This window comes from Pungitius pungitius, chromosome 8, assembly GCF_949316345.1.
Source record: "Pungitius pungitius chromosome 8, fPunPun2.1, whole genome shotgun sequence".
Taxonomy (NCBI): domain Eukaryota; kingdom Metazoa; phylum Chordata; class Actinopteri; order Perciformes; family Gasterosteidae; genus Pungitius; species Pungitius pungitius.
Genome location: NC_084907.1, coordinates 16,323,841 through 16,335,494, shown reverse-complemented (window position 1 = coordinate 16,335,494; position 11,654 = coordinate 16,323,841). Strand labels below are relative to the sequence as shown.

The 11,654-nt window shown below is 41.7% G+C and overlaps 3 protein-coding genes across 5 annotated transcripts in view; 1 reads left to right on the top strand and 2 right to left on the bottom strand.

Annotated features, from left to right (window-relative positions):
• Positions 1-304: 304 nt before the first annotated feature.
• Positions 305-3,051, bottom strand: glt8d1 (glycosyltransferase 8 domain containing 1). 2 transcript variants are annotated; one of them, XM_037447838.2, is made up of 10 exons: positions 3,034-3,051; positions 2,549-2,595; positions 2,266-2,364; positions 1,930-2,140; positions 1,695-1,812; positions 1,506-1,590; positions 1,290-1,402; positions 1,020-1,186; positions 816-928; positions 305-574 (listed from the first exon to the last, which is right to left on the bottom strand). In XM_037447838.2, the coding sequence occupies exons 2-10, from the start codon at positions 2,562-2,564 to the stop codon at positions 390-392; spliced, it is 1,107 nt and encodes a 368-aa protein (XP_037303735.2). In that variant the 5' UTR covers positions 2,565-2,595; positions 3,034-3,051; the 3' UTR covers positions 305-389. The 2 variants fall into 2 exon arrangements, with proteins under 2 accessions (XP_037303735.2, XP_037303734.2); XM_037447837.2 differs by lacking the exon at positions 3,034-3,051 and adding an exon at positions 2,772-2,949.
• A 30-nt stretch (positions 3,052-3,081) lies between these two features.
• On the top strand, positions 3,082-4,324 carry spcs1 (signal peptidase complex subunit 1). The gene is made up of 4 exons (XM_037447839.2): positions 3,082-3,238; positions 3,576-3,635; positions 3,731-3,817; positions 4,067-4,324. The coding sequence occupies exons 1-4, from the start codon at positions 3,203-3,205 to the stop codon at positions 4,190-4,192; spliced, it is 309 nt and encodes a 102-aa protein (XP_037303736.1). The 5' UTR covers positions 3,082-3,202; the 3' UTR covers positions 4,193-4,324.
• A 78-nt stretch (positions 4,325-4,402) lies between these two features.
• nek4 (NIMA-related kinase 4) overlaps positions 4,403-11,654 on the bottom strand; it is a 7,618-nt gene continuing 366 nt past the window's right edge. Inside the window, exons 1-16 of one of the 2 annotated variants that reach the window (XM_037447830.2) lie at positions 10,470-10,757; positions 9,546-9,812; positions 9,260-9,457; positions 9,064-9,171; positions 8,795-8,949; positions 8,435-8,570; positions 7,603-8,271; positions 7,468-7,512; positions 7,197-7,343; positions 6,637-6,801; positions 6,275-6,341; positions 5,923-6,035; positions 5,720-5,811; positions 5,357-5,574; positions 5,145-5,278; positions 4,403-4,965 (exon numbers count right to left, since the gene is read on the bottom strand). In XM_037447830.2, coding sequence (XP_037303727.2) covers positions 4,867-4,965; positions 5,145-5,278; positions 5,357-5,574; positions 5,720-5,811; positions 5,923-6,035; positions 6,275-6,341; positions 6,637-6,801; positions 7,197-7,343; positions 7,468-7,512; positions 7,603-8,271; positions 8,435-8,570; positions 8,795-8,949; positions 9,064-9,171; positions 9,260-9,457; positions 9,546-9,812; positions 10,470-10,556 — 2,700 coding nt within the window. In that variant the 5' untranslated portion in view covers positions 10,557-10,757 and the 3' untranslated portion in view covers positions 4,403-4,866. Of the gene's footprint in view, positions 4,966-5,144; positions 5,279-5,356; positions 5,575-5,719; positions 5,812-5,922; positions 6,036-6,274; positions 6,342-6,636; positions 6,802-7,196; positions 7,344-7,467; positions 7,513-7,602; positions 8,272-8,434; positions 8,571-8,794; positions 8,950-9,063; positions 9,172-9,259; positions 9,458-9,545; positions 9,813-10,469; positions 10,758-11,654 lie in introns of those variants that run through there. The other variant, XM_037447831.2, reaches the window with a different exon arrangement.

Sequence of the window (11,654 nt, the reverse complement as noted above, 5' to 3'; positions counted from 1 at the left end):
ATTACAGGTAACTAAAGTCTTCTAGTATGCAAAATAGGTGAATTACTTGCTGTCGCATGGTCCCTCATTTCTGTGAACTCTGATTCATGCATACATGATTTTAGATTTTTTTTTAAAACATCTTTTCATGTTTAGGATGACAACGGTGGTGTGGAGTCTGCTTAAAAAGGAGGTTGAGAAGTGTGGGTGAAATATGCGCTCTAAGCCCGAACATGCACTGGTTATAGAATAAAGCGGGTTGGTTAAAGAATGTGAGAGACAGGTCAACAAATTCATAGGATTGCAGAACCTGCAGGTAAAAAGGCTTTACTTAAATCTTGAGATTTCGCGAGGCGTGGTCCTGTCGAGACGAAGGGCAAAGCAAAGTTCCTGAAACCTGGTTTTTCAGTCTAGTGGTCCCCTGGGTTTTTTCGCACAGGGTTAAATTTCCCAACTGGATCTGCAATGAACCACTTGTCCCACACGTTAGAAAAGGAGGATGTTCTCCCCCAGGGTTTGTAATGTCCATTCCAATGGAGGAGTTTGGCAGCTTTCACAAACTGCGGGGAGTAGCGCTTTCCAGCACCCGTCGTGCCTTAAAAACAAAAAAGGTACAAGTATTGATCATACTATCAATATTAATATTATTACCATTTCCTTTAAAACGCTATAAAAGCTTCTAAAAGAAGTTGGTTATACACTCAGATGGCCATTATTGAGGATACCATGATATGTGGAAGCATCACAATCGCTTTCACGGTAACGAAAATCAGAGCAAACTGTATTTAAAAATACGATGCGTTTTTGTCTCCCTTTAGTAACTAACCACCACTTACCAAGATGCCTGACGTGCCACATCGGGTCAATGGCGGAGTGGCGTTTGTAGAAAACAATGAGGAGTGGAGGCGTGATGATACTCTCTGCTAGTGTCTTGGTGTATAGATCCTCCCTGCAAGAAAATAACAAATTCATGTTACCTCCAACAAAGAGAGCCCCCTCGCCTCATGTTAACGTTCTTTTCACCAGTGAAGATGACCTACCGTGAGTTAAGTTCCATCCAGTGCTCCAGCTGCAGGGTTATGTTCTGGTTCCTCCACTCGGTCAGGTTGGCGATGATGACCCCGGGGTTGAAGGAGCACGTGTTGGCCCTCATCCCCAGCTGCTTGATTGCATCCTTTTTGAAGTCCAGGAAACCTAAATAGTTATTCTATTGGAGAACGGATGCATTATTTAATCAGATATCACCTCATTTGCATGAAAACATTCCACCTCATGAATAGTTTCCGTAACTCATGAAAGAGACGGCCCACCTGATTCCCGGCACCTCGAATGATGCCCTTAACAGATGCGGAATCACAGTCGTCAGAAAAGGCTGCCGCGTGTCCTGGTTTGAGGTTAGTTTCATAAAGCTCCTGAATGTCCCCTGTCAGCAGACAGAACAGGGAGAATTCAGAAAAAAAATATCCTTCCAGAGAACCTATTCTCTTACTATAAGTTTATGCACATTCTTTATGGTGGCGTCTCACCTTGTACAATGACATCGTCATCCAAATAAATAGCTTTCTCTGCTTCGGGTAGGTACACAGGGAGGTAAAACCTGGCAAAAGTCAGCTGAAAAAACGCCCATCAGATCCAAATTAGCCAGAGACAGACATTTGTAAACAGAAACGTGAATATTTCAAATAACACTGTGATTAAATATTTGTTTGTCTCACAGGTCGGGCATCTTGCAGCATCTGAGAATCTTTAGACTTCTTCCCATTGAGGAGCTCAGGTTTGAAGATAACGATTTTATATTTGACATTTTTTAGCCGTGTCTTACTAAGCCACACACTGTTGGTATAAACAAGGAGATGAGTGTATGTCTGACAACTGTTACTTTAATCCATTTACATTCAAGGAAATGTGTCGTTGTTTGCAGATGGAGGACTAGAAGCGCCATGGTCTTACTTGAGGTGCTCCACCGTGTCATTCAGGGTCACGATGGTGAAGACAACGTTGGCTTTGCTGTTCTGATAGACGCTGTTCATGGCAGCAACCACAGCTCCAAGTCTTTCTTCGACCGCAGTGATGAGGACAGAGATCTCCTCTCCCTTCCTCACAGACTCCGGCCTGAGCTCCGGAGACAACTCGGATTCAAAGGGAAGACTCTTCCCAGCGTCTGAATGAGGAAATATTAAGGATTTAACAAAAGACTTCTCGCAGTTTCATTTTGATGCAATGACAACAACAAAACCCTTCATATATACTCTGAGAAGCAGGTACAGAGGATCAAGAGAAACATACCTGGGTTATCCATGTGTAAAATGTCACTGATGTTGAGGAGATTTCGTTGAACTATAATCAGGAAGGCCACAGCCAGCAGCAAAATAATGACCACGTTTACTGGAAGAGACCGTGAAGAAATCATCTCAATGATAGCTGAGGTACACAGGCCAACGCTGTCTGCAGTGTGACAGGTTTGCTGAGGAGGGTTGTTAAACGTCCCACAGTTTTAACTACTCTTTCGAATTGTCACCGCACGAGCTACACACAAGACAACAGACATGCCTCCTCGAGGCAAACTCACCTTTCCTCAGTGTCATGACAACGGCCTCACCCGTTCCCCCAGCGCGCCTGATGAAAATAAAATAAAAAGATGAATACGTCAAAAAGTTGATCTGAGCAAAAGACTAACACGTAACGGTATTAGCTGGCTAGTGGGGACCGAGATTTAACCCGGACTGCGGCTGCACAAACACAGCGTGTACCATCAGCAAATGAGTTCAGGTGCTTTCATTAAAAAGACATACGCCGCGGGTGAACTGCTCTAGTAAAAGGCGTCTGATAGGACAGGAACGGTAGTTTACGCTGAATCCGTACTGCCAACTCAACATCAACAAGTTACACGCTGTCCGCCAGAAAAAAAACGCACGTAGCAATAGATGCCCACGCGTTTGCCTGTTCCGGGACATACTGAATTGGATAGTTTAGAATTAGTTATGTACGTCTGATTTAATCCCCGCAGGTAATTGTTAAACACGGTTAATGCTTTATCGAGGATGGCTTACATACACTAAATATATTGGCGCGCAGTCATTTAGACCGGAATGCACGTTGGGGTCCTTCACAACACGACGTATCTTTTTTGAAACCGGAAATCAATCTGCTTTGGTAGCAACGAAGCTGCAAGCGTCTGAAGAACAATCCCTCCGGTTTTGCTAGTTTACTCTTCACAAGAAAGATGCTGTCCATATTCAAGTCCATTCCCTCGCACATGGTGAGGGCTTACTTGCGTCTTTTGTAGCTATTTAACGTTAGTTATGGCAGCTACTCATTCATGCTATGAAGCTAACGGTAGCTAGCCTGTGCACTGGTGAAATGAACGTTACATCGGAAACAGCTGCTACTTTAGCGTTTAACTAACCACCCAATTTTAATAGATAATTAATTTTGAATTAATTTAATTTGTTCCCAAGGCTATTGCAAAGGTTAATAAAGCATGTGGGCAAAAACCACGTTTCACTAGCATTGCACAGCTGCACCCTCCAAACTTCAATCAGTGCCGATTTTGTTAATTTGTCCAAAATGAGGATTACCTGTCTCTTCTGTTGCAGGATTATAAAGGCCAGAAACTGGCTGAACAGATTTTCCAAGGAGTAATACTCATCTCAGCGGTAACGAACCATGACACTTGAAAAGCATCGCACTATAACGTCATTGAGTTGTTACCTGTTTGTCAGGTTATTTGATCATTTTAATCTCTTTCCAGGTGATTGGTTTCGTGTATGGTCTGATCATTGAACAGTTTGGGTGGACGGTGTATATCGTCTTGGCTGGCTTTGTTGTGTCTTGTGTGGTAAGTTCAATTTTGTTGTTTTTTTGCAGTTTGATGAACCTGTTTTGAGGGAATGGTCAATAGATAGCTAAAATGTACTCTCAGTAAAATTAACTTTCTTCTATTGTGCATGGGGCTATTTACTGTCTTGGGAAACACGATAGATTAGTACAATGTTGCCCCTCTTGTGGTTGTGGACTATTGAGCTTCTTTTTGCAAGGCATTACCAGTCAACATGTTGTAATCTTTTTGTTCTGTCCTGTAATGTAGTTGACGCTGCCTCCATGGCCCATGTACAGAAAGAATCCTCTTTCCTGGCAGCCAATTATACCAGAGATCAACCCGGAGCCCACCCAAAAGCCTCAGGAGACTCTCAAGAAGAAGAAACACAAATAACTCATCGGTCCCTGCTTCCAGCTGTTGTTACATCCTGATAATACATCCTTTTGCCACAGTTAACAGTTGAGAAATAAAAGTCAGTCTTTGATTACTTGTCAAAATAATAAACATCTGATTCTGTTTTATAAATAGGATGTTTGATTTTTATTTAGAATTGGTATGTAGGATTTATTGCATACCCTATTGTGTAGTTCGGGGGGTGTGCAAAGACGTTTTTTAACTTTTTTTGTCAATCTCAAGGAAACATTTTATTGTAGTGTTCAACATTATGGAAAAAGGTTGTGCTAAACAAAAAAAGATATCTACAATACATCTGCATCACATTATTTAAGTAAATCATAAGTATTCACTAAAAATCTTTAACATGACTTCAATCTTTGCATAGACATCTTGAAAACTACAGTAAGAATACAAGTAATACATTCAGTTTGAAGAATGAGGACAAAAAACAACTTCGGTCATTAGATTGTTCGCATAAGAGCAGCTGCTCTAAAAATTTTTTTACAGGAAACTGATTTTCATTCACAATAGTGTCAAAACATTTGTTCATACTCAAACTGTCAAATTTCTACCAGTTACCTTTGGAGATCTTCCAAGATGCTTGCCCATTCTAACAATTGGTGTCATAGAAATGTAAGCGCGTATGCTCCTCTGTATATACAGCATTTTCACTAAACGTTGACGGAAATATCTTCAAAGAATTTCAGCTGTCTCACCATCACAGCGTAAGCTTGGTACTTCTCATCTCCCATCTGGTCACGAAGACACAGCTGCAGGGAGAAAAGGGAGGCACGCAGGTTAATTGAGTTATACACAGTGGGGTTTAAACATCACTTGATTATATTGTTCATGGAAAATTAATTATAAATTGTCATCTGTTCAGTACATAAAAGTCAATAACTTATTTCACTCATTCAGAGTAATGTGATTTACTTTTTTAAAAGCTTACTTCTCGTTTGGTGTCATCCTCCACCTCCATGATTTCCAAAACTCGGTCCAGCAGTTTGACCCCGAGACCTTTCACCACATCTGTCCTCAAGTGTTCTATTGCTCTCCTGATCTTGGCTGGACCAGAGGTGGAGCCTTTTGGAGAGTAAAGCTCTTTAAACACAAGAAAGCTCCAGAATGGCCAACTGATGATAATAGTTTAAAGTATCTCACCGATTGGTATTTCACCCAGTGACAAGTTCTCTGCTTCACCTCGAGCCTTCCCGTGAAGCGCCAGGGTATCTCTGTACTTCCTGTTCAGCTTAAATTCTGGTACGGCAGTAGAACCAAATCGGTCTTTGTCCACCTCACCCACACAGTCTCCAATATCCATTCTCAACGTCTGGGTCATCATGTGGACTAAATCTTGCATGTCTCTCGATTCAGTCTTCCTGCATGAATCATGGAATACACAGATGTTTTCTCAAGAAAGGAAGAAGTCTGTACAGACTTTCCAAAGCTAATAGAAATCTAAATCAGTATGGTGACTGCATTCAGGTTCAGGTGTGCGTTATTCTCTCTGGTCTCGTCGTTCACCTTTCCTTGCAGTCTCCTTCCGAACGTTCTGTGGAACTTGTGGATGAGCTGCATTCATCTTCATCTGACCTTTGATCTGGTAATTTATCCTCCTTCAATGAAACGCATCCCATCCATGTCACCATAATTTTTAAAGGAACTGTAAAATGATCAGATTAAAAAAGTTCCTTTGTATGAGTGTTTCGGTGATGGGTTGTCAGTACCTTTGAGCTAGACCCAAAATTGGAGGCTGAAACAGATCTGGCAACCGGAGCATTGCAGTGCTCATCCTTGGTGGAAGAGACATCATAGGATGCCCTTCTTATAACACCAACACCTGTCAAAAAGCAAGAAAGTAATCAACAAACTTTTTTTCCTTTCATAGATTTAGGATACTGCTATAAAATATTAAATCTAAAACATTCCCATGTACACTTGTTTCCCAGCTGGGATTAACTGTATGTCTATGTGAGGACCTGAAAGCTTTTTAATTGGTTTATTCAAGCTTTATGCTGACCGCTGTTGAGATGCTTCCAGTTATAGATTTCAGGCTTCGGTTAGGAAGATAGAAAGTACCTGGTTGGCTGGCGATCTCCACAGACTGCCTCAGTCTTCTCCTCTCTCTGGCAGACAGAGGACGATCCTGAAAATAAAATGGATCCATATTTTCCATGATTAATAGGCTGCACCTGCTGATTTTAGCTATAATGGGCACATACAGTATATCAAAGTCATTAGCAAATAAAAGATGTTATATATATATTATATATAATATTTATATAATATCGTTCCGTTCAAACTATGGCCCTAAATGCTTTGCATTGACGGAGGTGGATAAGGGTTCTTAAATGCTTCAGGCAGAATGGATACTCAGAAATATCACACGTGCTTGCAGTAAAGAGGCTGTGTACAGTGAGCAGGTGGATGAGCACTCTCACCTGTGGCAGTGGTAGGAGCCCATCCTTAGAGGAGCTAACTGATATGGAGGTTGCAGCTACACAGGCTTTCTTTCCCTCCGTGCCCCTCCTGCTCCTCTTCCTGTCGTCCATCGCTATGCTCTCAACCGGAGGAGGAGGTAAAGGTCTAGGAGCAGCCACCTTGGACTTAGACATAGAACATGACGACAAAAGGTAAATATGAAACTATTAATTGTTATATAATTCAAGTCTTACTTTTGTTTTTATTAGTAATGCAATACTTTTAACATACAAATATAAACAAATATAACAGATATTTGCAACAATCATATCTTGACTCAGCTCAGCATGAATTCAGAAATGCAGTCTGATGGTCATTTTTAGAATAACGGGAGCCTTGACAATAGTTAAGCAAAAGGCCGAAGCACTTTCTAGAAGCTTCTTTCTCTCAGATTCCCCCGTTAACCCATGAGGCGCTTGCCTAAATGATTGAATCACATAAATGAATGTATATTTCAATTCAAGACCCCCACTTGCATTTCAGGGTCCAAAGTTGCATTAGCCAATGTATCTGTGTTTACCTTGTCATGATCCCCTTGTGTCTGTCTGATGTCCCTCCCTCTGTGCTGCTGTGAAATAGACGGGTCTGATGAGAACAGAGGAGGGTGGTATGGAGTGTTCTGACCCAGCTTAGTGGCAGGTGAGGGCAATTCCTCTACAACAGGCTCCTAAACGGAAAACAATTAAACATTTTCCACTTCATCAAAAAACGTTCCACAATGCACACAAACCATCCCGCACTGTGACGCCCTAATTCGGGTCTGGAAAATGTACAAGAACTTTGAGGCTCACCGTCAGTAACGGCTCTAACAGCTTTTCAGTAGATTCTAGGCTATCCTACAAAAAAAAATAAACACGTTAAAAAAGAAGGCAAAATGTCTTCCAAAAAATACACAGAAACTCAACCCTTTCAGTAAGAGCACTTACTTGGATGCCTGAAGTACGGTGTTGTGTCGGAGCCCCCTTGAGAAGGGTAACAGTGTCACTTTCCATATTTACTTCCACAACCGTTTCAATATGATCTACGTTGGATTTGTGTGCGGATCTCCTCTCAACGTTGGAAAATGCCCAGTCGCTCCCAACTCCCAGCTTTGGCTTCTGCATGTCAGCTTCTTTAAGTAACTCCATGGTATCGTCCTTACCACCAACATCTGACATCGGTTTCTCCCCATCGCTGGAAAATGTATCCCCAGGGCTTGCCGGAGCCTGCGGATGGATGTCTAACAACCCATTGGATTCCCGCCTCTCATCTGCTCCCCATCTGCCAACACCCGACTTCAGAGGGGGCTTGACAGGGGAAGGAGGTGGAGAGGGATCAGGTTTTCTTCTCCCCTTGCTTTCTTTGTACACGCTGTGAGTCATAGGCTCATTAACTACATGTTGGTGCGACACAACTGCCTGGGACCCCTGCACAAGTCCCTTCTTAGGGTCCTCCTCCTCTTGCAGTTGGACATTAATGTTGCTGATGGTTGCCAGGGATGCGATGCTGGCTTTAAGGACATCAGCTGAGGACGATTTGGGTGGCCGTGGCGTTTGGTCCGGAGTGTCGTCTTTGAAGCCGTCCCGAACTTTATGTTCATGCGATTTATCTTCTTTCTGAAGATGAAGAGAAAGAACAAGTTAAGAAGATTGAGGTGAACAGGTTCAACTGGAGCAATCCACTGGACCGTTTTGAACCTCTCACTACATGAAGGTTGCTACACAACATAAATAATAGTAACCAGTGTTAAACCAGCCGTACTATTCTATAGTCACTCACACATTTCCCCCTAGACAGCGGTTCAAGCTGCGGACTTCTCTCAGGCTTTGGCAGAGAAGATGCCACAGATGTTGCACTGGTGGCCCTGCAATCACTGCTGCCACCAACGGCTTTCTTTCTTGACTTGGCAGTTTTTCTGTAAAGAACCGAATCATACAAAGATATAAATGAAGATATGACTTAATGCCAACAGCTCACTGTGACAAAGGAACAGAATAAAGGGGGTAGAAGCTCATATCTGGCAGTTGAAAATGGTTCCAGTTGAAGCATACACAGAAGGAAATACAATTTGAGTACAAAATATTGCTTTAAAGACGTTAGAAATAAAAAAACAGGTAGTCTGGTGTCAGTGCTACCTACTCTTTGGTGGCCTCTAGGAACATAGCAATTTGTCGTTTGATGTAGGGCTGCCGGAGGATAAGTTTGACATCAGGTCTGTCTTCAGGTCTCTTACACAGCATGCGCTTGATCAGTTCTCCCAGCTGTAGATCATACCTGCTGGGCATCTGTGGCAGCTGATGACAAAACCAGGGAAATAGTTACAAGTCATTGTGAAACAAATTACATTTTCAGAATCAGGATTTGTAAAAACAGCATGCTGTGTTTTTCATTTGTCGATAAAAACCCACCTTTCCTTCAACAATGCGATAAACCAGGGAGTTCATGTCCTTGGCATTGAAGGCATGTTTCAGAGTGGACATTTCATACACACAGCAGCCCAGGGCCCATACATCTGACTAGAAACAAATAACATTCATTTATAGAGCATTTACTACGACCAGTCTTAAAGAAACTATGCATTGTATGAGCAAACAACCGGATTACCTTGTGGTTGTAGGGTTTATTAGAGAAGAGCTCCGGACTCATGTAGTAAGGGGTCCCAATGAGCGTGCTGGCCATATCATTCTGGTTCTCCAAAACTCGTGCAATGCCAAGGTCCCCAACTTTGATAATATTAGTCTTTGTCAAGAAGATATTCTGCGTTTTAAGGTCCCGGTGAAGAATGTTCCTCTCATGCAGGTACTGCAAGGCAAAATCCGACATGTCCCAAACTTTTATAAAGAAGATAAATGATGTGTGACCCAGCATAGCCTTCAATTTCAAACAATACCTGTAGTGCCATGGCTATCTGGACGAACCACTCAACCACCTGCCTCTCAGGTAAGAGTTCGCCCTTTTGCTGTTTGAGTCGATGATAAAGGTCACCGCCTTCACAGAAACCCATCACAATGTACAGCTGGCAGTCATCTCCTTCCCAAGACTCCCTGTACGTCACAATGTTAGGGTGACGAAGCTGGGACAGAAGCTGGGCCTCCTGCTCTGCAGAACGCCGTTCTCGCTTGGAGGAGGTGGTTAAATTCAGCTTTTTGATAACATACTGGGGAAAAATGGAAAACATGCAGTCACTGTCCATCAGTATTTGTCATCTTAGTTCTTTGAAAAGAAAAAAAATCAAAAACCAAAACGCTTGAAATCAAACATGAACTATCCCCATGACTGAATCATTTACAAATATACAATGAATTGAACACAGTTTTAGTTGATTATATACTAGACATAGGAGCTCTTTACATGAATTAGACTTTGTTGTTTTACACATTAAGATCAAACTAGAAAACTTAATTTACAGTCATATGATGGTTTTTGTTATGGTTCAATGGGTTCAAAACCATTGTCCTTGTTCTTTCAACCCCTTCTATGGTCTCATGGAGGTCACAGCGGAGTAGAAACAACCTTCATAAACTGTCAAATTAGTTATTACCCTGAAGATAACAATATTTACCTTTAATAACGTATGCCTTTCAGAGCACTGGAGGTGTTAACATGATAGACTGTGTTCCATAGATCTTAAACGGAACGTTAGTGTAAAACGTCGTGACGCTGACTGTGAGGTTTTAGCATACTTTAGCTAACTTTAAGCTAACGTTAGTTGAAGCTTAGCTGGGTCTTATGAGCATTAAAGCTAACACGTTACGTTGTTTATTTGATCCACCATTCGCTGGATTGAATTCCACAAAGACGTTTTGTACCTCACCTGTTTTCGGTCAGTTTTGTTTTTGACCAAGTTCACTTCGCCATAGCTCCCCTTACCAACGACCCTGATGAAAATATAATTATTCATCGTTCTTCAAAACGCTTCATAACGTTGAAAACGCTACACGACTTTTCCGGCAACGATAACAGTTTTATTTCGTCTCATACTCCAGATGAAAAGACGAGATAACCGATTGAAATCCGCTTGGGAAAACTTCGCACTAAGAGTTAATTAGCTCACTGTGCCAGCGTCGAGATTTTGAAAACGCAGGAAATCAGAAGCGGTTGATAGTTTTTCGTCACTAGGCAACTGTCAGCTTACTGCCAACGACGGCGAGAGGGTCCGACTGGCTCCAAACACAGCGCCGTGCGCACCACAGCGCCCCCCAGCGCGACGCTTTGGAGCAACTTCATTAAACGCTCAATATGAACCCTTTTTAGTTGGTATTTTTGCTTCACAGCTTCACACGAGCACCAAATAAAAGGTTCTTTCCACTTGCAGATTTATGTATAATAAGACCTAAATACCAAACTATTTAAAAATTATTTAAGTCTTAATAAACTTAATTGCAAATAAGCTGCATATAAAGTCCTCCTACTCGCTCTACAAAGTGGCCTGCTGCTGCAGCAAAGAACAAACCTATTCCTAAGTCCTATTTGTTGTGTTCAGTCTCTAATTTCCATGTGATAACTACTCAGATAATTTTACATGTGGACTCTGGGTTATGGGAATTGATAATTGAGTGTAGTGGCATGCTAATAGTTTTTATGGATATGTCAAATGTAGAAAATCGTTTAAATCGTTTTTTATCTCTATTAAAAGCTATAAAAGTGCAACACATTTAGTTTACTGAATTTAAATTTAAAATGACCTCATTTGATCAGCATATGCTGACATGGCCCAGCCTGTTATGGGTCAATCGATCCACTAGATGGTGCACTAGACCACCCCGGGCTGAGACACAAATTCAGTGTAACCAATTCTTTGCACCTGGAAGGGTGAATGGAAAAAAAAATTCGTGTGGGTTGTATTCTAGACTTTATTCTAAAGTAACGTCTCACACAAATAAATAAGATTGGTTTGGTAATGGTGGTTTTATTCAGTCATAAGACGATGGATAAACAACGCTCCCCTGCTGCGCTCACAAAATATTTAGACAAACAAAAACAAATATTCAATAGAGCG